This window comes from Dendropsophus ebraccatus, chromosome 12, assembly GCF_027789765.1.
Source record: "Dendropsophus ebraccatus isolate aDenEbr1 chromosome 12, aDenEbr1.pat, whole genome shotgun sequence".
Taxonomy (NCBI): domain Eukaryota; kingdom Metazoa; phylum Chordata; class Amphibia; order Anura; family Hylidae; genus Dendropsophus; species Dendropsophus ebraccatus.
This window is the reverse complement of record NC_091465.1, coordinates 43,781,281-43,808,707: the sequence shown is the minus strand read 5'-3', so window position 1 is coordinate 43,808,707 and position 27,427 is coordinate 43,781,281. Positions and strand designations below refer to the sequence as shown.

At 44.7% G+C, this 27,427-nt stretch overlaps 1 protein-coding gene across 1 annotated transcript in view; it reads right to left on the bottom strand.

The window, feature by feature from the left end:
- Positions 1 to 16,298: 16,298 nt before the first annotated feature.
- ANAPC4 (anaphase promoting complex subunit 4) overlaps positions 16,299 to 27,427 on the bottom strand; it is a 43,369-nt gene continuing 32,240 nt past the window's right edge. Inside the window, exons 22-29 of the mRNA XM_069947976.1 lie at positions 24,431 to 24,528; positions 23,944 to 24,005; positions 22,993 to 23,031; positions 22,801 to 22,902; positions 20,595 to 20,672; positions 19,615 to 19,785; positions 17,827 to 17,950; positions 16,299 to 16,766 (exon numbers count right to left, since the gene is read on the bottom strand). Coding sequence (XP_069804077.1) covers positions 16,572 to 16,766; positions 17,827 to 17,950; positions 19,615 to 19,785; positions 20,595 to 20,672; positions 22,801 to 22,902; positions 22,993 to 23,031; positions 23,944 to 24,005; positions 24,431 to 24,528 — 869 coding nt within the window. The 3' untranslated portion in view covers positions 16,299 to 16,571. The remainder of the gene's footprint in view (positions 16,767 to 17,826; positions 17,951 to 19,614; positions 19,786 to 20,594; positions 20,673 to 22,800; positions 22,903 to 22,992; positions 23,032 to 23,943; positions 24,006 to 24,430; positions 24,529 to 27,427) is intronic.

Sequence of the window (27,427 nt, the reverse complement as noted above, 5' to 3'; positions counted from 1 at the left end):
GGCGGCTCCTCTCCCGGCCGGCGTCCTCCTCTCCCTCCTTCATGGGCAGTGCACTTCTCTTCACTCCCTGATGCAGCAGGCTGCCTGCACCACCAATGAAGTGAAGAGAAGTGTGAGGCAGAGAGTGTCACAGCGCAGCGGCCGCTACTTCCGGGATCCTTAAAGAGGCAGAGCGGCCAAATTAACATCCGGCCTCTGCGGCCCTTAAAGTGTCACTGTCGTGAATTTTTTTTTTGCAGAAATCAATAGTCCAGGCGATTTTAAGAAACTTTGTAATTGGGTTTATTATCCGAAAAATGTATTTTTATCATGAAAAAGCAGTTTGAAGCTCTCCCCCCTGTCTTCATTGTTCTCCTATGGAGAGAGCTAAAGAAAAGACCAAAACAGGACAACAAAGAGTTAATCTACAAATCCCTCACGGGATATCTCTACTGACCATCACCAGTGACCTGTCTCAGCTCCGATTACAGCTGTCACCCAGCTCTGTGCCTGTAATCCTCTGTTATCTGCTTTCTGCTGCCGGCTAACTCCCTCCTTCCTCCTCCCCCCTCCCCTCTCCCTAGAGCAGACAGGGTACGTCTCCTGCAACAAGTCACAATTTTCAGATTTTTCAGAGTGGATGAAAAAGAGGAAGGAGGGGGGGACCTGGGAAAAGGCTTTTTACATGCAGATAATGGCAGATTTGGCTAATAAACCCAATTACAAAGTTTCTTAAAATCGCCTGGACTATTGATTTCTGCAAAAAAAAAAAAATACGACAGTGACTCTTTAAGTGTCCTGGGGGGGACCGGCCCGGGGGGCATATGCCACCCTGCCCGCCGGCCCAGCCCGCCCCTGGGGACAATGCATAGGGACATTACTACCATATGGGACAATGCAGGGGGACATTACTACTATATGAGGACATTACTACTATATGGGACAATGCAGGGGGACATTACTACTATATGGGGACAATGCAGGGGGGACATTACTACTATATGGGGACAATGCTGGGATACATTACTACTATATGGAGACATTACTACTATATGAGACAATGCAGGGGGACATTACTACTATATGGGGCCTCTACTACTATATGAGGCAATGCAGGGGGACATTACTACTATATGAGGCAATGCAGGGGGACATTACTACTATATGAGGCAATGCAGGGGGGCATTACTACTATATGGTGACAATGGTGGGGGACATTACTACTATATGGGAACATTACTACTACATGGGGACAATGCAGGGGACATTACTACTATATGGGGCATTGCTGGGGGACATTACTACTATATGGTGACAATGGTGGGGAGAGTGGAGAGGGTGGATACAGCCTGAGGACCGCCTAGAAAACAGGGATACAGCCTATGGCTGTATCCCAGTTTTCCAGGCGGTCCTCAAGGTTGTATCCACCCTCTCCACGGAGCAGGCAGACAGCGGGAATCATTGCCGAGAGTTCAGGTTCATACGAACCCGAACCTCGGCCCGGTTCGCTCATCTCTAATACTTATAGGGGGAGATTTATGAAAGGGTGTAAATATACACCTGGTGTAAACTGCCCACAGCAACTAATCACAGCTCAGTTTTCAGCTCTGGTAAAATATAAGCTGAGCTGTGATTGGTTGCTTTGGGCACCTGCATTGCCCCACATTCACATACGGTAATAATGTCCCCCTGCATTGTCCCCATATACTAATAATGTCCCCATGTATTGCCCCATATAGTAGTAATGTCATCCTGCATTGTCCCCATATAGTAATAATGTCCCCCTGCATTGTCCCCATAAATGTCCCCATATAGTAGTAATGTTCACCTGAATTGCCCCATATAGTAGTAATGTCCCCCCAGCATTGTCCCCATATAGTAGTAATGTCCACCTGCATTACCCCCATATAGTAGTAATGTTCCCCCTGCAATGCCCCATATAGTAATTTCCCCATGCATTGTCCCCATATAGTAGTAATGTCCCCCTGCATTGTCCCATATAGTAGTAATGTCCCCCTGCATTTTCCCCCATATAGTAATGTCCCCCAGGATTGTCCCCATATAGCAGTAATGTCCACCTGCATTACCCCCATATATACATTGCATACTATTATAAAAGGTATTTAACTGTCTGGGGGGGGGGAATGGGCGCTTTTATCAAGATTCGCCCTGTTTCCAAAATGCTCTAGAAACTGCCCTGGTTATATCCAGCAGTGCACAGGAGGTACTGCAGGTGTTTAAGTGACTATAGTGCAGTGACCATATAGCAGTATATCCAGCAGTATACAGGAGGTTCTGCAGGTTTATAAGTGACTATAGTGCAGTGACCATATAGAGGTATATCCAGCAGTATACAGGAGGTACTGCAGGTGTTCAAGTGACTATAGTGCAGTGACCATATAGCGGTATATCCAGCAGTATACAGGAGGTTCTGCAGGTTTATAAGTGACTATAGTGCCATGACCATACAGCGGTATATCCAGCAGTATACAGGAGGTTCTGCAGGTTTATAAGTGACTATAGTGCAGTGACCATATAGAGGTATATCCAGCAGTATACAGGAGGTTCTGCAGGTGTTTAAGTGACTATAGTGCCATTGCCATATAGAGGTATATCCAGCAGTATGCAGGAGGTTCTGCAGGTTTATAAGTGACTATAGTGCCATGGCCATATAGCAGTATATCCAGCAGTATACAGGAGGTTCTGCAGGTTTATAAGTGACTATAGTGCAGTGGCCGTATAGCGGTATATCCAGCAGTATACAGGAGGTTCTGCAGGTTTATAAGTGACTATAGTGCAGTGACCATATAGCGGTGTATACAGGAGGTTCTGCAGGTTTATAAGTAACTATAGTGCAGTGACCATATAGCTGTATATCCAGCAGTATACAGGAGGTTCTGCAGGCTTATAAGTGACTATAGTGCAGTGACCATATAGCGGTATATCCAGCAGTGGACAGGAGGTTCTGCAGGTTTATAAGTGACTATAGTGCAGTGACCATATAGTGGTATATCCAGCAGTATATATAAAGTGGTACCTTGGTTTAAGAGTAACTTGGTTTAAGAGCTTACAGTCAATTTTGACGCTCCGGGACCACTGGCACCCGGCTCTTCCCAGTACCCCTGGTGGCATTGGGTACTGGGGTAATAATGGGGGGTTAGTGTTAGCCATTTTATACCGGCTAACACTAGGCCCCAACTTAGTAATGGATTCCGTCTATTAGACAGCTTCCACTACTAAGTCTATAAAGTAAAGAAATAAATACAACACACAAGTGAAAAATTTTTTTTTATTCAAATACTAATCCTTTAAATACTAATCCTGTACTAATTAATATTTAATTAATAAAACACATTTTTGTTGTAATAAAATCAAACTGATTTTAACGAATCCATCATTGTGCAAATATACTGTCAAAAAATATATATATAAATATACATTTATTTATATATATATTTATTTTAACAGTATATTTAATTGCAAAATGATGGATTCATTAGAATTAAATTATTGAACAACGAAAGGGACTTTATTACAAAGTGTTTTATTAATTCAATATATTAATTATTAGAGGCATCGGCATTCGGCATTATTACCGGCTATTTTTGAAGTACTCCGTATGGACCGCCTGTCAATCCACGGCCGTGAATTTGCACAGTTCAAGCCGCAAACAATGGTTTTGTTCATTTTTTACGGGTCCGTTTACGATCGGGCCGTAGGCTCATACATAGTGTGCACTGTGCAGCCGTATATCCTATACTTTCCAGCGTACGCATGAACCGGAAAAATACCGCCGATGATTTACAGCCCGCAATACAGCCGCACAGATACAGAGTGTGAACCTAGCCTAAGATGTCTCTGAGTGAAACAGTTCATGAAACAAAACATTTCTTTTTGTGTCCATATCAGAAGTTTCCCAGGTAAGAAATGTCCCAACTATTCGTTAACCCTATCAGGGACTCTTTACTTTTATGTGCTGGTGCTTCTAATTCACAGGCCTGTATATATATATATATATATATATATATATATATAGGTGTAGTCATACAGGTACGGTGCAAGTAGGCCAAATCACATCACCTAGCCCTATATCCCCCTCGGACCTTACTCTGCAGCGCCAAGCCTGGATGTGATTTTCCCGCGGCTCAGAGGTTGGAGAAGAGAGGAAACCCACTCCAGTTCCAGATTAGGTGAGTATTAGTGATGAGTGAGTACTAAAATGCTCGGGTGCTCGTTACTCGAGACGAGTATTTCCCGATGCTCTGGTGCTCGTTTCGAGTAATGAACCCCATTGAAGTCAATGGGAAACTCGAGCATTTTTGCAGGGGAACTAAATTCGGCAGAGGGAAGATCCTGTGAAAACCTGTCAACCTCAGAAAATTATGGAAACACCACAGAAATGGACAGGAAACAGCAGTAATACAGGGATCGGCATTACCGGGATTAGCGATTCTCTGCAATAATGCCGATCCCTGTAATGGTTAATATATTTAATTAATAAAACAAAGTTTCGTTCTAAAAAAGTTATTTTCATTGTTCAATAATTTAATTGAAACGAATTTATACTTGTGCAATTAAATATACTGTAAATAAATAAATATATATATATACATTTATTTATATATATATATATATTTATTTTAACAGTATATTTAATTGCACAAGTATAAATTCGTTTTAATTAAACTATTGAACAATGAAAATAACTTTTTTAGAACAAAACTTTGTTTTATTAATTAAATATATTAACCATTACAGGGATCGGCATTATTGCAGTGGATCGCTAACCCCGGTAATGCCGATTCCTGAATTACTGATTCCCTGTTTTCCCAGGAAGCTGAAACTTTATTAAAACAGCTAAACAAACAATTGTTTAGATGTTTTATCGAACTTGAACCCGAATCTTTGCAGCATGCTGGCTCATCACTAGTGAGTATGACTTTTTTGTGTTGGGGGGGTGGGCGTTACTTTGGGGGCACAGCAGGGCACGGGGCATTTAATATGGGGACATGGCAGGTGAGGGGTCATTTACTATGGGGCAGTGAAGGGAAGGGGGCATCATTATATATGGGAGAGTCATAGAAGGGGAAATTATTACTATACAGGGGATCCTACATAGGGGGCAACCCACACACTGACTGTACTGCAGATGACACAAAACAGTAGAATTACTACTGTATGGGAGCCTATAGGTAGGAAAAATGGAAGGAAGTATAAAGGTAAAGCCATGAGCCTAAAATGATTGTCCTGCTGTTAGAATGCAAAGTCGTAGGCCATAACAGTACAGTGTCACCGTGGATTTTGCTGTAATAAGTATGTGTGAATCTACATTTATAATAGATGGCATCCTTGGGGTTACTTGGCTGGAGCATCACGTCGCTTGGGGGTACTTGACTTGAAAAGGTTGAGAAACACTGCAGTAGAGGGCTTCAAAACAGGCTTAGAAAAGTTCTTAGACCAAAATAACGTAAATGCATATATATATATATACACACACAAAATATATGATCCGTATGTTGGATGTATATCACAGCCTGACCATATCACCTCCTATAGGATTCCCTCCATCATAATTCATTATGATGAGCCTTTCAGTACAGTAGCTCACTGTATAATGAATTATGTTGCAGGGAGTCCTATAAGAAACTATGTGTTTAGTCCATGATATACATCCAGCATACGGACGTGTGAATGCAGCTCTTATCCACCTAAGAGTTAAAAAATTAAATACTTCTTACTCACCAAGTCCCCCTGAGTATTTTGAGCTGTCTCCTGTCTTTCTAGTTGCTGCCATTCCTGAGGTACAAGTTTTTGAAAAAGCCGATCTATATCCAAGATGGCGCTAGCCAGGAGACTACATTTCCCATCATGCATCTCTCTGATTGCAACACATCACCCCAGTATGTATTCCATACTAGCTCATGATGTAACAGATCTGACAGGTGCATGGTGTAGCTGTATGTGCTGTAGAACGGCCATCTGTTTCCGGAAGGTGTAGTGTAGCTTTAGATCTCTGTTTGCTGACTGTGAATGAAAACATTCTACAGTCATGGCCAAAAGTTTTGAGAATGACACAAATATTATATTTTTACATGATCTGCTGCCCTCTGGTTTTTATGTGTGTTTGTCAGATGTTTTTTATCACATACAGAAATATAACTGCAATCATATTATGAGTAACAAAAGCTTATATTGGCAGTTAGAATGAGTTAATGCAGCAAGTCAATATTTGCAGTGTTTACCCTTCTTCTTCAGGACCTCTGCAATTCTCCCTGGCATGCTCTCAATCAACTTCTGGACCAAATCCTGACTGATAGCAGTCCATTCTTGCACAATCAATGCTTGCATTTTGTCTAAATTTGTTGGTTTTTGTTTGTCCACCCGTCTCTTGTTGATTGACCACAAGTTCTCAATAGGATTAAGATGTGGGGAGTTTCCAGGCCATGGACCCAAAATCTCTATGTTTTGTTCCCTGAGCCATTTAGTTATCACCTTTGCCTTATGGCAAGATGCTCCATCATGCTGGAAAAGGCATTGTTAATCGCCAAACTGCTCTTGGACGGTTGGGAGAAGTTGCTCTTGGAGGACATTCTGGTACCATTCTTTATTCATGGCTGTGTTTTTAGACAAGACTGTGAGAGAGCCGATTCCCTTGGCTGAGAAGCCATTCCTGAGCAAGCTCTGCACTGCTGGTAGCCCGATCCCGCAGCTGAAACACTTTTAAGAGACGGTCCTGGCGCTTGCTGGTCTTTCTTGGGCGCCCTGGAGCCTTTTTGGCAACAATGGAACCTCTTTCCTTGAAGTTCTTGATGATGCGATAGATTGTTGACTGAGGTGCAATCTTTCTAGCTGCGATACTCTTCCCTGTTAGGCCATTTTTGTGCAGTGCAATGATGACTGCACGTGTTTCTTTAGAGATAACCATGGTTAACAGAACAGAAACAATGGTGCCAAGCACCAGCCTCCTTTTAAAGTGTCCAGTGGTGTCATTCTTACTTATTCATGACAGATTAATTTCCAGCCCTGTCCTCATCAACACCCACACCTGTGTTAATGGAGCAATCACTGAAACGATGTTAGCTGGTCCTTTTAAGGCAGGGCTGCAATGATGTTCATTTTCTAGGCAAATATTGACTTTGCAAGTAATTGCTGTTAGGCTGATCACTCTTTATAACATTCTGGAGTATATGCAAATTGCCATTTTAAAAACTGAAGCAGTAGACTTTGGAAAAATTAATATTTGTATCATTCTCAAAACTTTTGGCCATAACTGTAGACACCTTATAGATGGTCCCATGTGCATCTCCTAGAGAGCCCCCCCTCTGTGTAGTCCCTTTATATTAGATGACACCCTCTGTGCATCCCCTATACCAGGGGTAGGGAACCTTTTCTCTCCAGCTGTCGCAAAGCTACAACTCCCAACATGCCTGGACAGCCAAAGCTAAACCTGTAGTTTTGCAACAGCTGGTGAGCCAAGGTTCTTTATCCCTGCCCTATAGTATAAGGCCCCATCTGTGTAGTCCCCTTTAGATGACCCTTCTGTGTAGCCCCCTTATGTTGTCCATCCCCCATACAGATAGCCCCCTTATGTTGTCCATCCCCCATACAGATAGCCCCCAGTGTTGTCCATCCCCCATATAGCCCCCCAGTGTTGTACATCCCCCATATAGCCCCCAAGTGTTGTACATCCCCCATATAGCCCCCCCCCAGTGTTGTACATCCCCCATATAGCCCCCCAGTGTTGTCCATCCCCCATATAGCCTCCCCAGTGTTGTCCATCCCCCATATAGCCTCCCCAGTGTTGTCCATCCCCAATATAGCCGCCCCAGTGTTTTCCATCCCCCATATAGCCCCCCCAGTGTTATCCATCCCCCATATAGCCCCCCAGTGTTGTCCATCCCCCATATAGCCCCCCCAGTGTTGTCCATCCCCCATATACCCCCCCCAGTATTGTCCATTCCCCATATACCCCCCCCAGTATTGTCCATTCCCCCTATAGGTAGCCCCCTGTGTTGCCCATCCCTATATAGCCCCCCCAGTGCTGTTCATCCCCATATAGCCCCCCCAGTGCTGTTCATCCCCCCATATAGCCCTCAGTGCTATCCATCCCCCATATAGCCCCCCCAGTACTATCAATCCCCCATATAGCCCCCCCAGTGCTGTCCATTCCCCATATAGCCCCCAGTGCTCTTTTCCCCATATAGCCCTCCGGTGTTGTCCATCCCCCATATAGCCCCCCAGTGCTGTCCATTCCCCATATAGCCCCCAGTGCTGTCCATTCCCCATATAGCCCCCCCCCCAGTGCTGTCCATTTCCCATATAGCCCCCAGTGCTGTCCTTTCCCCATATAGCGCTCCAGTGTTGTCCATCCCCCATATAGCCCCCCCAGTGCTGTCCATTCCCCATATAGCCCTTCCAGTGCTGTCCATTCCCCATATAGCCCCCAGTGCTGTCCATCCTCCATATAGCCCCTTATGTTGTCCCTCTCTGATAAAAAGAAAACAAAACCCAACTCACCTTACAACACACTCCCCCATCGGTCACGGGTCTCTTCTCTCTTCCCCTGCCAGATCAGCCATTCCCTGGTAGAGTCCCGGGCTGCGCTTCACCACTAAGTTCCGTGTGCATGTCGGCGACTGGGACTTCCGGTACAGGGAGCGCGTACGGGAAGTCCCAGCCGCCGCGGCGCGCACAGAGCTTAGTGGTGACGCGCAGCCCGGGACTCCACAGGACGCTGCTGATCTGTCAGGGCGGGGGCCGACGGGGCGGGAAGCCTATGGCTTCTTGCGCTGTCAATAGGGCTATTAGGGCAATAGCCCCTATTAGGACTAACACTAATGCCCCCAGGGCCCCCTGCTCCTGGGGGGCCAACTTGGGTGCCGGGTGCCGCACCTCCTTTAACTGAAAGCAATCGCAACAATCTCCTCGTTGACCATTTTATTAAAGTCCACTGGTCAGAGACCTAGTCCAACGAATCCGACACAAACCTCTGCATACCAGTATATGAAAAAGAAAAGAAAGAAACAAACCAAAAAAAAAAAACAGTGTGCCCACACCAGCAAGTAAAGGGTTAACCTTACAGGATGCTGGGAAAGCTGGGTGACCTCCAGCATGGGAACGAGACTGTTCTGGCACTGCACCAGCAAGGGGAGGGGGTTAAGTAACCCCTTCCTTGCTGTTGATCTCCCTCTGACTACATGGTTGATCGGCTTCTCTGGCGCCAGTGTCAGTGTCCGCCGTTGTAAAGGATATGCTGTCGAGCTAACACATTTGGTTTAATGTTACCTAACAAAGGCAGTGGTTTTATCCTCAGACTTTTGTGCCTCTAATGAAAAGAGCGAAAACAGGATTTTCCAGTAAAGTAACAAAGAATGATTCCGATGTTGTCTAACTGGGCCATAAATGGGTTACCAAAAATGTTAATTTCTACTCGGAGGATGTTGCGAGAAAGGAAGTTATAACTAGATTCTTGCAACAGAATAGAGCTGCTTCAACGAAATAGGTTACGATGGTAAAGACTTACCCAGATGCATTACACATGAATAAATGTAAAATAATATAAAAATAGAATATTAGAAATAGCAATGGATCATGGCCGATAAGTACCGGGTGAAGCAGATCTGTACATGCACAATCATGTACAGTCAATATCATAGTACAAAGCTCACCAGAACCTTATACCATGGAAACAATCAGATTGTGTAAAACATTACACATTCGCATCTGGTGTTTGTTGAAGCTGATCACCTTTACTGGATGGACAAACAATGGATATTGTATCGAATGTTGGTGTAAAACACCTCTTGGGGAGAAAAGTGGGGGCATGGTCCCCACAGTGGTCAGATTGGATTTGCACAGCCTGTGGTTATATTATAACATGCCGATGAATGCATGCAGCCAGAAGCACGCCCCCATGCGCTCACCAATGGCTGCTTGATGTCACTGGAATTATTAGCATGGTCATTTTAGCTGCATGTGGGAACACAGCTATTCCACGGAACGATTATCGGCCGTATTCGGGCGTTACGGACGATAATCATCCCATGGAATAGGAGGCAACAATTAGGCGACATCGTTTATGTCGGCCGATCGTTGAAGTCATTTGTCTTTCAACATGTTGAAAGACAAAAGACTTATTATAGCAACGATCTGCTGCCGTCCTCTATGGGCTGCTGGGACGATCAGCAATCACCCGGGCAGCCCCCCCGCACTCACCCGCTAGCTGCTGCTGCGCGGAATGACGGTGGCAGCGAGCGGGGAATGAGGAGCAAACAAGCCCTGACAGCACTCGTTTGCTCCTCATAGTCGGCCCGTGGAATAGGGGCTTTAGCCATTAGTAGTGGCTATTCCAGTAAGGGTCCTATTAGATGGGTCAGTGACTGCCCAATAAACAATGTAAACGAGCACTGATCTGCTAGATTATCTGTTAACTGAGCCTATTACACTGCTCAATTATTGTTTAGCAAGTGCTGCACGGACATCGTTAGTATTGTCTGTGCAGCCCTTGCCCTAAGCTGTTCACACATTACCTCTTCTAGCTCCAAGTCTTCTCCTGCCCTCTGCTTGCTTTCCAGCTCCACGCGAGGCAGCTTCTCTGAGCTGACAGGCCACTCGGCCAATCACAGAAGAAGAACGGGAGCGTAGAGAGATAATGTATGAAAAGTTTATTCAATCGTTAGCCGCGCATTGCTATTACATGTAGCGATGAGCGGTCAGCGGCTAATGATTTTAGGTTTGGACCTCCAGAAACGATCAGCTGATGATCGTTGCATCGGCTAATCGCTATGTCTACGAAGGCAACGAAACATGCGTCGGGGTGGTGGCGTCTTAAGGCTATGTTCACACGGCCAGTCTCAGCCCGGATCATCCCGCCTGGGTGATATTTCTGGCCGCGGAGCTCTGGTGCGGATGCATCAGCGCGTGCCAGCATCAGAGCTTCCCATAGCCCACAGTGAAGCAAGCGGCTGGAGCCGCTCGCTTCACTGTGTGAACTGACAGGTCTTTCTGCGTCCGGAATTCACTGAATTCCGTCCGCAGAAAACTGACATGTCAGTTTTTTTCCGGCGCCGCATGGGATCCCAGCCGGAGCGTGTACGATGTGTGTACGCTCCGGCCGGTATCCCATTGAAAATAAGGCTATGTTCCACCCTCAAAACTACGGCCGTAGTTCTGAGGCGAGAACTACGGCGTAGTTTTACGTAGTGTGAACATAGCCTAAAGGTATACTCTTGCTGCATCTCTAGGATAGGGTTAACTACTAGAAGGCATTTTTCTGAGCACACAGTCCATCAACACAGATTTATTTTCTGCCTATTTATATATATTGTTTTGCCAGGGATCTTCAGCACATGTGATTATAATAAGAATTTGTTGTTACTGCCTCCGGGATAGCCACCGTTCTTGTTAATGTTTGGTTTTCTTTTTAAATCATGTTTTTATATGGAATTAATAAAGATTTGTTTGCTATGTAAATTCCGCATTTTTCTTTTTCTGGTGAAAACATTTGTTTTGCTGTAGTAGTGCGATAGCTTCATGCACTAAACACATAATAGACTAATGATACACATATATACAGGGAGTTGCATGTAGATAGGAGTGTGGACATATCAGTGTAATAGGGCCCTACATGATTTTGATTACAGCAGACCCAGGGAGTTTGTATTTGCAGGTCGTTTATTTTTACTTTGTTTTTCAGTCAAAGGCTCCATTGTGATACACTGCTTGTGATCATAAGCAAAATCGCATTTGTCATATGTAAATTACACAAATTCTGAGCGCCATATTGAACAGCCTGATATTCTGGGGAATAAAGGGCCAATCTGTCAGATCGGCTCTAGCTTGCAGAGCCTATTATATGGCTCGATTATCTTGCAGCAAAGGTTGCATGAACAACTTTCACATTGTCTGTGCAGCCCTAGGTTTAAAGATGTAAGATAATAAAGATGTACTTACCTGTGTCTGCAACTGTAGCTCACACTTCTGGTTCCATCTCTAAAGTGACAGACCGCTCAGCCAATCACTGGCCATGACAAGACACTGTTGCGGCCATTGATTGGTTGTCACTTCAGAGACGAGTTCGAAAGTGCTGGAGGTGGCTGTAGTGAGTGGGGAACACAAAAATAAGGCAGGAGAAAACACTGGGGGAACACGGAGAGGTAAGTACATGTCTTTATTATTTTCTTTACCCTCGCATCAGCTATTACATGGAGCGATGTGTGGTTGGCAGCCGATAATTTTAAATATGTTGAAAGACAACAATGTTGTCTTTATTACACAGAACAATATCCACTGAAATTGGCCTGATTCGGCAGATAACACAGGTCTGCAACAAAAAATTTGATTATTTTCATCTAATTTTTTTTAAAAATCCCAGCTGTCAGGATTTACCACAAAATGCTAAACTGTTTTCAGATTTAGTAAATGTTTGGTATTTTTTCGATCTTAGGATTTTCAACCAAATTTTAAAGTATAACTTTCAAAGATAATAACTTTCAGCATGAGCTAATGAAACAAGCATTAACATTTTGCAAGCTGAATGCGTAGGCCTGGGAATGATTCAATTGGTTTTTTTTCTTGGTTCTCACCTGTTTACACTTTTACATCTCAGTTTGTGTTACTCAACCAAGTTTCCTAAAATTAGCATTATGGCTCAGCGGAAGTGTATTAATTCGCAGTTCCATTTGTGGTGAATATACCGTGTTGAAGCAACAGCTAAATATTAGACTGTGAAAAAGTATACAGACTAAGGCCATGTTCACATAGTGTATAACACCAGCTGTTACTGAAGATCCTCATAGCCGGTACTGCCGTACCAGCCGTACCATCTTAATTTCTAGTGAATTCGGATGCCGGTGCACCCGTGTACCCATGCATCCCAATTCACTGCTGCACACAATGGAGCATGCGGCCGGAGCTAGCCGGAACTGACGTGTTCTGTGTGGCCACTATTCAATGAATAGCGACTGCAGAAAACTGACATGTCAGTTTTTTGTGTGGCCAGATGGAATCCTGGTCGGAACGTATACTGTGTATATACGCTCCGTCCGGGATTCCATTCATTTTAATACAACGTATGTTTACCATAAATCATGGCTGTTGTTGCCAATTGTAACAACGCCTGGGATTTATGCTAAGCATATGTTGTGTGAACATGGCCTAAAGCTTGGAGATCAAGATAAAGCTTGGGTGTCTCAAAGTATGCAAATGGTGTGTTGAGGACCTCCGAAATTGGTTCAAGGGTAAGAAAAAAGCTTTCCGTTATGGGACTCCTATGATATGGCCAGAGCAAAAGACGAGTGACGATTGTTACCCATGTTCATGTCATGTGAAAGCGTATAATTCAAAATGGAAGAATTCCATTTCATACCCTAATCTTCACTCAGCAATTCGTCCCATCCCCCATGGCTCAGATATACCAGTATCTAGACCCGTGCTACCTTGGAAGAGATAACTATTAGCTTCAATGAAAAGGTGAAGTCATACCAGAACCAGATGATGAATCAATTTCTTACTTTGAAGATGATACAAGGCCAAAATAGACTTGAATCTTCCCAAAAATGCTGCTGAGTTACTCAGATCAAGGCTCAAAAGTTGCCAGGAGTATCTTTTTCATGGTTCAGACATCGTGAAAGGGAATTCTTCCCTTACTTTACCCAGGAAAATTAGTTAGTTTATTGCATCAATGTCAAAAGTTTGATGGGTCAATTCAAAATTCCATATGATTGTTTTTATAGATTCTTAAAAAAACAGAATTACTTACGGTAATGATGTTTCCGTAAGCCCATGACAGCACCCCTGGAGAGGACCTCCCAACGCAGGACAGGAAACCTGAGAAGATAAAAGTCTGACACTCCTCTCCACACCTCAGTTCTAAAGAGTATTCCAGCGGAACAACAATTCTCACTAGTGAGTAAACTTAAATAAACAATGAAACAATAATATTATCAATAATAATAATATGGGTGGGTATACCACAGGGGTGCTGTCATGGGCTTACGGAAACATCATTACCGTAAGTAATTCTGGTTTTACCCAGATGCCCTATGACAGCACCCCTGGAGGAAAAACTAGAAATTTAATTAGGGAGGGACTACCGCAGAAAGAACTTTTCTACCAAAGGACAGATCGGAAAGAGGATTTAGCTGAAGCCTATAATGGCGTAGGAAGGTATGTGGTGAAGACCAAGTAGCCGCCCTGCAAATCTGATCTAAGGAGGCATCAGCCTTTTCTGCCCAAGAAGCTGCCAATAGCCCTAGTGGAATGAGCTGAGAAGTAAGAAGGTGGATCTCTACTCTGAGAAGTGTATGCTAGAGTAATTGCTTGTTTTATCCAGCGGCTAATTGTAGGCCTGGAGGCTGTCTTGCCCTTGTTAACACCTGAAAACTGTACTAACAGGTTTTCTGATTTTCTGTGGTTTGTAAGTATTTTGTGAGGCATCTTTTGACATCTAGATTGTGAAAGATTTTTTCTTTATCATTGGCGTGGAGAAGGTAACTTCATCCCTTATGGGACTCTTCAGAGGCCTCCCATCCGCCGGACAGGAAACCTGAACTGAGGTGTGGAGAGGAGTGTCAGACTTTTATCTTCTCAGGTTTCCTGTCCTGCGGTGGGAGGTCCTCTCCAGGGGTGCTGTCATAGGGCATCTGGGTAAAATGTCTCAAAGCAGTATTATTCCACAGGGTCCCTACCCCTGTATGTCATTCCGTAAACGTCAAGGAACGCTACGAGAACTTGGAATTGGTTCTTTGTGAACTTAAATATGACCATGGTTGGTTGTGTGGGTCTTGTGCATGCTGCTCACACAACAAGCTGGGTATATCAAATACCCTTCTTTTCCGTGTCCATGGGTCAGTTAAGACCGACAAAATCAGTGGACCAAGAAAAGTTGACAGCTGAGGGTGCTCACAGCTGGTGGGAAAAATGTCCACAGAGAAACTTTGGTTCCTCCCCATAAAGTTCTTCTACCACCTCTCTACATAAAATTGGAATTGAGGAAGAAATTTGTAAAATCACTTGATCACCAAGTTTTGATGCTTCTCTGAGGCAAAGTTGAAGAAAGGTTGCATTTAAAGAGGCCATAGAGACATTTTTAGGCAATAACAAAGATCCTGACTACAAAAAGATCGTTGGGTGATTGCTAAAAGCATTTCAAGCTTTAGGTCGCCTGATGAATTTAAAAGTGCATTTCCTCTATTCTCACCTTGACAACTTTACTGAAAATGTGGGAGCTGTGAGTAAAGAGCAAGGTGAACAATTCCTTCAGGACATTAAAGGGGTTATCCAGCACAACAAAAACATGGCCACTTTTGCCCCGCTTTTGTCTCCAGTTCAGGTGCGGTTTGCAATTAAACTCCATTTACTTCAATGGAACTGAGTTTCAATCCCCACTCAATCTGGAGACAAGAGGGGGAAAAGTGGCCATGTTTTTGTAGTGCTGGATAACCCCTTTAAAGAGATGGAAAGAAGATACCAGGAAAGATGAAGCATTACAATGATGGCAGACTACTGTTGGGTGCTTCCTAGAGACATCCCAGATGCTACTCACAAGCGTACATGTATCAAGGAGGAGCCTCAATGGAAGAATCTATTTTAGTAAGTGTTAGTGAGCTATTCCAGTTAAAATATGTATACATTTTCAAGTCTATTTTCATTTAATTTGAGGTATTGCCTCATTTAACATAGTTACCTAAATGGTCAGAAAAACGTGATGTCCTATGACAAAACGAGGTTACTTTTGGATTCAATGCACCCAAAACATAAAGATTGTTTGGAATAACCAAAACAGCTCTTGAAAAATATTTTTTTGCACACCTGTGTTATCGCCTCATGTAACAGAGCTTTACGACTATGGGGAGAAAAATCACAAATGCACAAAGTGTTATTAACTCCTATACACATAAATTAAAAACATGAAACAATGTGTACAAAATCTTAGGATTTATTACACCAGTAACAAGCAGGTAGATTTGGGGCCACTTGTACCTGCTCCCACATGTAGGAATCCTTGCTGAAATACCCCTTAAGGCTGCGTTCACACTACGTATATTTCAGTCAGTATTGTGGTCCTCATATTGCAACCAAAACCAGGAGTGGATTAAAAACACAGAAAGGCTCTGTTCACACAATGTTGAAATTGAGTGGATGGCCGCCATTTAATGGCAAATATTTGCTGGTATTTTAGAACAACGGCCGTTATATTGAAATAATGGCAGTTATTTACTGTTATGTGGCGGCCATCCACTCAATTACAACATTATGTGAACAGATCCTTTCTGTGTTTTTAATCCACTCCTGGTTTTGGTTGCAATATGAGGCCCACAATACTGACTGAAATATACGTAGTGTGAACGCAGCTTAAAGAAGTAAGAGTCTTTCTTTCCTGGGCTCCTTATAGCTCGAAGTAGAAAACAAAAAACACCAACCTAGGGTTGGTCATGTAGGTTAATAGTACTCACTTGATAATATTGTAAAAAACAACATTCATACAAAGCAGAGTTTTCTTTCTGGATCCTGTTATTGACACGGAGACATCGCTAAATGAGCTTCACAGAAGTCTACAGAAGATGACTCTAGGTCTCTGTGTTCATCTACCATCAGTACTCCACACTGTCTTCTCTAACATCTCTTGCTTCTAGTCCATTGTTCTGTGCATCCTCTGTGGAGTGATCCAAGTCTTCCTCAGTTACGTCTTGAGAGTAAGATTCTTCTTCCTCCTCTTCTTCGTCTGCCTCTCCATCATCTTCCACATCCATTTCAAAGACTCGCACATGTCGTAGATTGGAACTTAGCTGCATGACAGGAAAATAAATCACAACTATTTTCTGTATTTAATACTAGACCACACTATTCTATTGGATAATGATGTAGGATGGATATGACTTGGTATTGCATTATACAGTAAGAAACCGTTTGAGAACACATTGCCCCTGCACACCATGAGCTATGGCACGTGTAAATTTGCAAAGGCAAGATCAACCTTTGCAAGTATGACAAATGGAACAACTCTTTAAAGGGGTAGTGCGGCGTTAGAAAATGATTCACTAAATAACACACATTACAAAGTTATACAACTTTGTAATGTATGTTATGTTAGTGAATGGCCCCCTTCCCTGTGTCCCCCCCACCCCCGGAAGTGTAGTGCACTAAACATACCAGATTCGTGTCGACCCCGGCCGCCATCTTGGGGACAATGACGTAGTCTTCGGGAGACCAGACGGACCGCACCAGCCCTCCTTCATGCGGCCCCCCCTCTGCGGCGTCATCAGCTGCTCAGCCGCGATTGGCTGAGCACAGTTATGCTCAGCCAATCGCGGCTGAGCAGCTGATGACGCGGCAGAGGGGGCCTGCACGAAGGACGGTCGGAGAGGTTCGGCCGGCCTCCCGAAGATGACATCATTGTCACAAGATGTCGGACAGGGGTCGACACGAATCAGGTGAGTATAGAGCACTACACTTCCGTGTCTAGCGTGGGGGGGGGGGAGGGAACACGGGGAAGTGGGCCATCCACTAACATAACATACATTACAAAGTTGTATAAAACTTTGTAATGTGTGTTATTTAGTGAATAATTGTTTAGCGCCGCACTACCCCTTTAAATAGTCTTATTTAGTGGCCACCGCACATAGGTCTCCACTGGAAATATAGACTCAGAATTGTAGGATATTTAATTAAAGCTACAGTACCTGCAAAGTTGCTTTTCATTTAAGATGCACAGAAATTATACATAAATTACATTGCAGGGGTGGACCTTTCCTTTAAATGGAACTGTATGCCTGTCCTGGGGTGCCACAGTAATTTTTTTTTATTTTAAAGTGTACTGATCCACACAGGTACTAACATAGTACTTACCACAGATGCTACTTTGCGTATACCGTTTACAGACACGTAATGAGCTTTGATATTCTCCAGCACGCGCCACTGACTTTCCAGAGATACAGTGCGAGAGGGGATGTCAGCGTACTGCTCTTCCAGCCTGTGCAATATCACAAGAACAAAAAAAAACACTACATCTTGTGTCAATGAAAACACAAGTGATTAATGGAAAGATAACGTGGAAACTGGGAAGTGTATTTATGGATTAGAAATCCCCTTTCAAAAAAAATTTTTTTGGGGGGGGTTACCCCAAGATTATAAGTTATCCTGTAGCTACAGGATATGGAGCAGCAGTGCACATGCTTGGCCACTGCTCTTTTCACTGTCCAAGAGACTTCCAAACATAGCAGAGTCCCATAGAGAATGAATGAAGTGGTGGCGGGGCACACAAGCTGATGCTCCATTCATTTGGATACTACATAACCCACAGCCAAAGGTCTATACAAATACTGGAAATACAGATTTGGGTGGGATTTTTTTGAACTCCAACCCATTAATAATAATAATAATAATAATAATAATTTATTATTATTTGTATAGCGCCAACAGATTCCACAGTGCAACACATTCACACTTACAATGTCTGATTTATAAGCCTTCTTGTTAGGGATTGAGTCTAAATAATAGAGGTTGTATGGCTGCTTATACTACACTGCTTTATAGATAGTAAGGTAGAGTACATATAGAATCATGGCCTCCATACATGTAGAGTCTGTGAGAATCCAAGCCTGGGTCTTCTCTGTGGCGTACATTGATAAATGTGCCCCAATAATTCTATTCCTTATGATACAACAATACTGGTGCATCTGTTTTTTAAAGGGTTTGTAAGGGAGCAGAAAAAGGCCTTACCTGTTCTGCTCCATTGTCTTATGATACGTTTATACAGAGAGATTTATCTGATTTTTTTTAAGCCAAAGCCAGGAATGGATTTGAGAAGAGAATAGATCCCAGTTTTTATTTTATGATCTGTTCTCTGTTTATAGTCTGTTCCTGGCTTTGGCTTCAAAGATCTGTCAGATAAATCTCTCTGTGTAAACGCACCATTAGATGTATGCAAAGGGCAGTAGTGAACACTGGGAAGTAGTACAGGTAAGACCTCTTTAAAGTGACTCTGTACCCACAATCTGACCCCCCGCCCCCCCAAACCACTTGTACCTTCGGATAGCTGCTTTTAATACAAGATCTGCCCTGCGGTCCGTTTGGCAGGTAATTCAGTTATTGTCCTAAAAAAATACTTTTGAACTTGAAGCCCGTGCCAAAGGGGATTATCTGTGCCCTAACTTTGCCCACCCTCTTCATCATTAGGAATGCTCCAGGCAAATTGCCTCCTATTCCCCACCTGTGGCAGCCCGGCACATGGGCTGAATCGTCAAGGACCTGTGCAATGTTCAGCATGAAGAAAATGTTTCAGTGGCATTCCTAATGATGAAGAGGGTGGGGAGGAGGGACGGAGGGGGTGGTGAAAAGTTAGGGCACAGATACTCCCGTTTGGCAAGGGCTTTAAGTTTAAAAGTATTTTTTTAGGACAATAACTGCATCACCTGCCGAACGGACCACAGGACAGATCTTGGATTAAAAGCAGCTATCCAAAGGTACAAGCAGTTTGGGGGGGGGGGTCAGATTGTGGGTACAGAGTCACTTTAATTGATGGCCTATCCACAGGATATAACAACTAATTGACTGGATGCCGACACCAAAATAATCAGCCGATCTTCACCTGGGGGGCTGCACTTGGGCCCTATAAAGACAATTATGACTGCTTACCTCTTAACAGTGTCTCTAATAAACTCAAAGTCTGTCTCTTCATCAGAATATATCGAAGACAGTGGAAGAAGAGACAAAATCCTGTCTTTTCCCTCTGGTTCGTTGTTATCTCTTAATACTAAAGTCAGAACATCATCTTCATAAAAACGAGCATCAAGACAACTATAATGTCTAAACATTAAGAAAAAGACAATATTAAAGTGATATTCTCCCCCCTTTTCATATACAGAGTTCTCAGCACCATTCTGAGGCTTATATTCTGGACATTTGATATCTTAGGGTGCGTTCACACTGAGGAAAAGAGGCGGAAATTCCGAGGGGAATCCCCACCGCAGACTCCGTTCGGAATTCCGCCTGCCTCGCTGTCTCAATGTTAAGTATAGGGCGCCTCCACTCTCCTCTAAAAGAATGTGTGAACGTACCCTTACTGTATAAAGGAGTTCTTGGTGGTCTCTCCCCTCAAAAATGCATGTTATTGTTGGTGGACAGTGCCTAAGGGGCGGGGATTAATGGCAGTGGTGCCCCATTTCTCCCCCCACATAAGCACCTAGGCCCTGCCCCCCTCTAGGCTACCCCATTTCAATGGCTGCACAGGGGGCGGGGCCTACTGTGCCAATGTGGGCAGAGTCCTATATGATAATATAACTATTATAAACAAGTGCTCAATAGCCGTGATGAAGGAGAGACCTTTACAAATACTGACTGCAGTATAACTCCTTATAAAGACAGACTTTTTCGATAGGTTCAATTAAGACTCGAGCCAGGAGGACAGAAGGAAGAATATATGAAGGAGAAAGTGTATTGGCCTGGTTCGGAAAAGTGTTATCCATAGTTCAGTGTTGTTGAGTATATAACAACTAATAGTAATGTGTTTGCAAAGAACTGTACAGAAGAAATAGGCTTTGGTCATCTACTCTAACAGAAAAACATATTACTGATTTAGGTTACGATGTAAGATACTACACACAGGCCATACTCACACTGATCCTGGATTTTCACTTGCACTACTGTTCAAGGGACTTCCAAACTCCACTGCAACAAACGCTTTATTCACACTTCTAGGAATAAAACACAGCAAACAATAAATGACAATAACCTCTAGCAACACATCTTGTCCTATAACATGTCCTTTGTAATGTTCTCATACTTCTCTATACGTGAAGCACATATATTCTGTCTTGTGTGAACGCTGTCTTACTATAGTCTATGCTAGGTGGGAGTGAATCAATAATACATCAAGTACGGAGAAATTATCATGTGTCTCTTCCATAAGTAATATGTATGCAAAGTAAGGAGCCCCCTCATACAAACAAATAATGCCTCTTCTGTGCCCCCCACAAAGTAATATTATGCTGGTATCACAGGATTCATGAAATTCTAAGTCTCTCTAGTCTGTGACCATATTAATAGTCCAACCTATAAGCGATCCTCATAGGTTTATATTTTCCTAGTAAAAACTAGCTATAAACGTAAGCAGTTACACTGGGAGAGAGAAAAGAGACTGCTAGACACCCCCAGAGACACTTATATTGGAGATATTGCATCCCCCATATAGTAGATGGCCTCCTATGTAGGTCACCCTATAGTGAATGACATCCACTGTGAATGTCCCTGCAATAGATCGTCTCCCTAAAGTAGATTGCCTTCGGTGCAGCCCATATAGTAAATGCCACCCTGTGTAGTGCTCCCTTTAGAAGAGGATCCCCTGTGTAGTCCCCCTAAAGTAGATGGCCCTCTTTATAGTGCCCCCTTTATTAGATGACCCCTTTAGTAGATTTTCACCTGCATATTGCCCCCTTTAGTAGATGTCCCCCTGTAAAGTGACCCCTTTAGTAAATGGCCCCCTGTGCAGCTCCCTAATGTAGATAAATAGAACTTACCTCCCACACGCTCCCGCGTTGCTACAGGTCTCCCAGCTGTCCTTTTGGAGACCTGCCATGATAGGGGAGCATGTGGGAGGTACGTTTTGTTAACTCCCACATGCAGCTGCACGTTATTCGGGGCCCAAAGGAGAACTGTCTGGTGGGCACCTGACTGATGTGCAGCTGCAGTGAGATTAGATGTGGGCAGTTCAAACAGCCATGGGCCCCCAAAATGCCTCGCGCCCCTGGGGGCTGCCCGAACCGCACACGTTATAATCCGCCACTGGATTTAATTGAGAATGGGCGTTCAAAGTCAATTTCCTAAAATCAATGGGAAATGGCTTTTAGGGTAAAAGGTAAAACTGCACATTTTTAGGTTACAAACACACTTGGCGGGTCTGCAGCGAGTCTCCATGCTGCGTTTTTGCAGCGAGACTCGCTGCAGATCCCGGCCCTATACTTTTAATGGCAGACAAACACGCAGCAGGGATGCAGCCCACCCCATTAACCCCATTCACCTGGTCCCCGCTCCGGCTTGCTGAAGACATCGGGAACCGCCGGAGCCGGGATCAGGTGAAGTATCAGCTCCGGCGGTTCCCGATGTCTTCAGCAAGCCGCAGCGGGGACCAGGTGAAGTATATGCTCCAGCCAGCCGCCCAATCGCCCCCCCCCCCCCCCCGCAGCACCGATCGCACGCCCCCCCGCAGCACCGATCGCACGCCCCCCCCGATCGAGCGGCCGGGGCTGCAGGGGAGCGTGTAATCGATCGGTGCTGCGGGGGGGCGTGCGATCGTTGCTGTGGTGGGGCGTGCGATCGGTGCTGCGGGGGTGCGATCGGGCGGCCGGGGCTGCTGGCTGGAGCATATACTTCACCTGGTCCCCGCTCCGGCTTGCTGAAGACATCGGGAACCGCCGGAGCCGGGATCAGGTGAAGTATCAGCTCCCGCGGCCGGGGGGTTAATGGGGTGGGCTGCAGACAAACTCGCAGCAGGGATGTACATCCCTGCTGCGTGTTTGTCTGCCATTAAAAGTATAGGGCCGGGATCTGCAGCGAGTCTCGCTGCAAAAACGCAGCATGGAGACTCGCTGCAGACCCGCCAAGTGTGTTTGTAACCTTAATGTAGAAATTAGTGCTGTTTTCACATCATGCAGACTTTACCCTCTTGCGCTAGCCCTAAGGGTTACAGAACATACAACCAATTTTAATACTACTGACAATTTTTGGAATTCGGATTTCAACAAGCCCAACAAGTTCTATAAAATCTAGACAAAAATAGAAACTTAAAATAAACTCATTCTAGTCCAGTACTTATTCTGTTAATACCTAGAAACATCTGTAGGCTGCCTGAATATAAACAGCTTAGTGTCAGAGCTCTCCCTCATACGGAACATGACATAGTGGAGATTCTGTGATTTATCATTCCAGCTGCAAAACAAGAGATAGAAATAGTGGTTAATAAACGAGATCACTACAATTTTCAAAAAATATGTAGTTCTGAGGTAGTAAATATCTTACAGAGATGGTAGAGAAATTAGCCTTGGACAAGAATCTTCACTGCAAAAAAGAAAAAGAAAAAAAAAAAATAATAATAATCAGAAAAACATTAAGCCCTACTATAGTACTGATTGATTATACTCAAATTATAAGCAAACTTCTGGTCCATCATAGACCACTGTGGGATTCTTCCATTACCAGATGCTATTGCCAGAGAACCACTGTGCAGACAACCGGGAGCACTACAAGGAGTCTATGGGATCATTTGAAGCAGTGTGATCTCAGAGAACTCTTCCTCTCAAATGCAATAAAACTTTTCCAATGTGACTCTTACAGCTGTAAATAATTCTCTTAAAACGGATAAATACACTCTTCTGCAAACTTACAAATCTGATGATCATTTTAAAATTCTGTGCATTTCCTTATCCTTAAAGGGGAACTATCAGCAGGTTTGACTAATCTGATAGCTCTGCATTGTGCACAGGGCGCTGAGGATGAAGGTATCTATGTTACCTGTGCTGTTGAAATCCTCTACCTGGTCAGCTGTTAGGAGCACTGGGAGCGGGGCTACTGCTCCCTGGGCACCAATTCGGCTAGCCCCCTCCATTGATGATCACTGGGGCCGGCTGGGGGAGGATCGCTGCGCGATGCAGGACTACGGCTCTCAGCTGGCCCTGCCCCTTCTAATGATTACCAATGGAGGGGCCGGCCCCTGGGTCGATGCTTGTTGCCCGTAGCCCTGCCCCAGTGCTTACCAGGCAGAGGATTTCAGAATAAACTGCACAGAAACTGTGCCGAGGATGAAGGTAAGAGACTTTTATCCTCAGTGCCCTGTGCACAATAGGGAGTTACCAACAGGTTAGATTTGTCTAACCTGCTGATAGTTTCCCTTTTAATATTATTAGTACACCATTACAGATTAACTGATCTATATATATCTGCTTCAAGGAATGAACATGAGTTGAACGTTACCTCTCTGATGCACAATATAGAGGAATGCTCAGTTTTTGTTGGACAGACCTCCCTATAACATCCTGCAAGATAAAGTAAGGTAATAGGAGTAGTAATAAATTACCAAACAAAATGTTAATTGTTGCAGCGTTACTGTCATCTGTAGTAACCTTTGACTAGAGATGAGTGAATTTACAGTATTAAAGTGCTGTAAATTTGCTCATCTCTAACTTTGACATGTCCTCAGACAAAAATTACTGATCACACCAGGCAATGTCCATTTTTTCTCAGCTGTCAATTAGTTATTACTTGTTCGCTTCATTGTATATTGCGGATGAGTGGGATATTCTGCCGAGCAGGGAATGGAGCTCACTACTGCACACTCCTCCTGGCTGTATCCAAGGATCACATCAATGCAATCTTAAACTTTTCACATTTCAAAAGGTACTACAAATAACAGTAACGTTTGATGTGTTAAATAAATACATAAAATTAAAAGAAGCCTTACAGCAGGTTTAGCCAGGCATCGGTCAATAACTGCTTCCATATGTCGTTTCACAAAATGAAGTGATTTCTCTGGATAGTAAGGGAACAGCAATGGACTCTCTGTAAAGGAAAGAGCCTTACATTAATCCTACACGTTTCTAGTATTACAGCACATAATTTATACAACTGCTTGCAATGCTCCTTTACTAGATGATAATTTTATGGTTAAGTTTTTCTTAAGCATATGATACTTTACCTGTCAGTCACCGGAGCGTCATGACGTAGGACGCACCTGCTCTCCTCCCTCCCACCCCCTCGATGGATCCCTCTGCATGCCGCGGATCCCGGCTACCCGAGACGCCGAAGCTAAACGCCTGAACCCAGGGGCCTGGTCCGAGGACTGCGGGGTAAAGGTCGGGACACAGAGAGATTGACTGGCAATTATGTACCTGCTGCGGGGATTTGGCTGGGGGCTTCCGCCGGCCGGGCTGCGAGGGGCTCGGCGGACGTATGCAGCTGACAGGACATTCCGTCCAGGACCTTCGGTCAGGTGATAAGGAGCTCCTCCTTCTCCTTCTTCCGCCCTCCATGCTGTGATGCGCTGGCGGGACCTCGGCTGGACGTAACGATAAAACGCTCTGGAGATAATACGGTAAAACCCCTATGATATGCTTGGACTGGACTGTGGTCGTAGAGCTTTCCACCCCCCATGTGTACTATTAAGGAGATGTGGGTGCGGGGGTCGGGTGCGCGGTCGGGGGTCCGGGGGGGGGGGGGGTCGGGGCTGCCTCGGGGTGGCGGTGGGCCGGTTGTCTTGCCCGCCGCTGCTCCCTGGCTCCGTCCCCCCCCCCGTGCCCCCCCTCTTCCCGCCCGCCCTGCCAGGTGGCTGAGGCCCCTGGATTGATATTGCAACGCCGCTTATGACGCCTCGCGCCTTATTACTGGGCTAGGCATGGACTCATTAGGGGGGCTCCTTGTGCTGACCACCAATACACTCAAGGGAGCAGCGGTAGAACTTTGGGTGCCCGATACTGGCACTGGAGGCCGGAAATTAATGTGTCTTTGATATCTTTTGATGCAGGAGGACAAGGAGGCTGTGTTTAGAAATACGCATAGAGCTTTATTTTGACTGACTCCAGAGGAGTAGTGAGTACCCTGTAAGGGATGGCACACTTTATTGTATTGGCCCAACGCTCTTGAACTCCTGGTGGGGCCTCAACCCCTCATTCTTTTTTCTTCCCAGCAGGGGAGACGGTGGCCAAATGCCGGGCAAAGCCGTTAAAAAGACTCCAGCAGTAGCCTCCCCAAAAGAGAAAGCGGCAAACTTGGAGAAATATCTCAAATCCCCCTTAGCAGGGGCCAATCAGCACGGGAGCCGTCTCTCTGTGGGGGGCTCCAGATTTGCTGCTCTACAGGAGGAGGGGGAGGAGCCTGTACTAGGGCCTACGAATCTGGAACCTACAGTCACCTTGGACAATATTATGCAGGAGATCAAATCCTGCAATAAGCTGGTCTCGGACTTGGCTCAGACGGTTGGAGCTCTGTCAGCAGATATAAGTTTTGTGAGAGGTGATATGGACAAAATAAGGGATAAAATAGACACGTATGACAGAGTCGTCCCCACAATAGAGAAAGAGGTTGGAGAATTGAAACGAATAACTAATGACCACGCACGACAGCTATCTGCGGCACAGGCGAAAATTACGGACCTGGAGGATCGCTCCAGGAGGTCGAATGTTAGGATTCTTGGTCTGCCGGAGAACATTGAAGGGGGAGACTCAAATAAAATTCTGTCACAATTGGCTGCTGGAGATTTTTGGACAGGAGGCATTCTCTAGTATGTTTGGATTAGAACGCGCCCACAGAGTTCCGATGAAACCATTGGCTCCAGGCAGCCCCCCACGAACTTTGCTCATTAAAACCATTTGCTCAGGGGACAGAGATACAATCCTGAAACTAGCGAGACAGAAATCTCCAGTGATGTACAATGGGGGCAAGATCTCTTTTTTTCCTGATTTTTCCAGGGCCACACAACTTAAGAGGATGAGTTTTAGGGAAGTTAAGAAGAGATTGCAGCAGGCGGAGATCTCATTCTCCCTTATCTTTCCGTCCAGGCTTAGAGTTATCTATAAAGATGCGACATTCTTTTTTGCTAATCCTCAGGATGCCTCGGCCTGGATGGATGGAGAGGGGGTGTGACTAATTCCACATGGGAGGGTGGTTGGCCCTTGTCATATTTTTTCCTTTCTGTTTGCATGCCTTGTGGGGCTAGGGGGCCCGGCCTGTGGGAGTGGATTCTTGCTGGGGGGGTGGGGGGGGAGGAGGGTGGGTACAGACGGTTGGAATAGAGGCTGTCCACTAGTTGGGGTGGCCATGGTGTAGGGGGGGAAGGGGTGGAGGGAGGGGGGGGGGTGGAGGGAGGGGGGGAGAGAGGGAGGGGGGGAGAGAGGGGGGGCTTCTTTTTTTTTTTTTTTCCTATCTGTATAAATGGGAGAAGAACTTAAGGTTTTATTTTGGAATGTGAGAGGAACGGGGGATCGGAATAAAAGATGCGCCATGTTTGATCTTATAAACAGGCACCTGCCAGCAGTGATCTGCTTGGCAGAAACCCACTGCTCGGCAGAGACCTTAGGTAGAATGTCGCGGCGCTGGGCCAACCGGACATACCACTCTGTATTTTCCTCATATTCATCAGGAGTCACCATTTACATTCATAATAGAATAACATTTTCTTTGTTGGCCAAAAAGATAGACGATAGAGGAAGATATATCTTCTTACATTGCAATATCTTTGGTACCGAGATGGTATTGGCATCTGTTTATATTCCTCCCCAGTTCTCACCACAGATATTATATGATTTGTTTAGGTTTTTAGTGGAGAGGGGGGGACCCTCCGTTTATGCTGTGTGGTGATCTAAACTCGGTGATGGATAACAACTTGGATAGAAGGGGGGGTTCGCAATCAGCACCCCCACATAGTACGCCTTTGGCTAAATTTATTCGAGAGACGGGGTGGAAG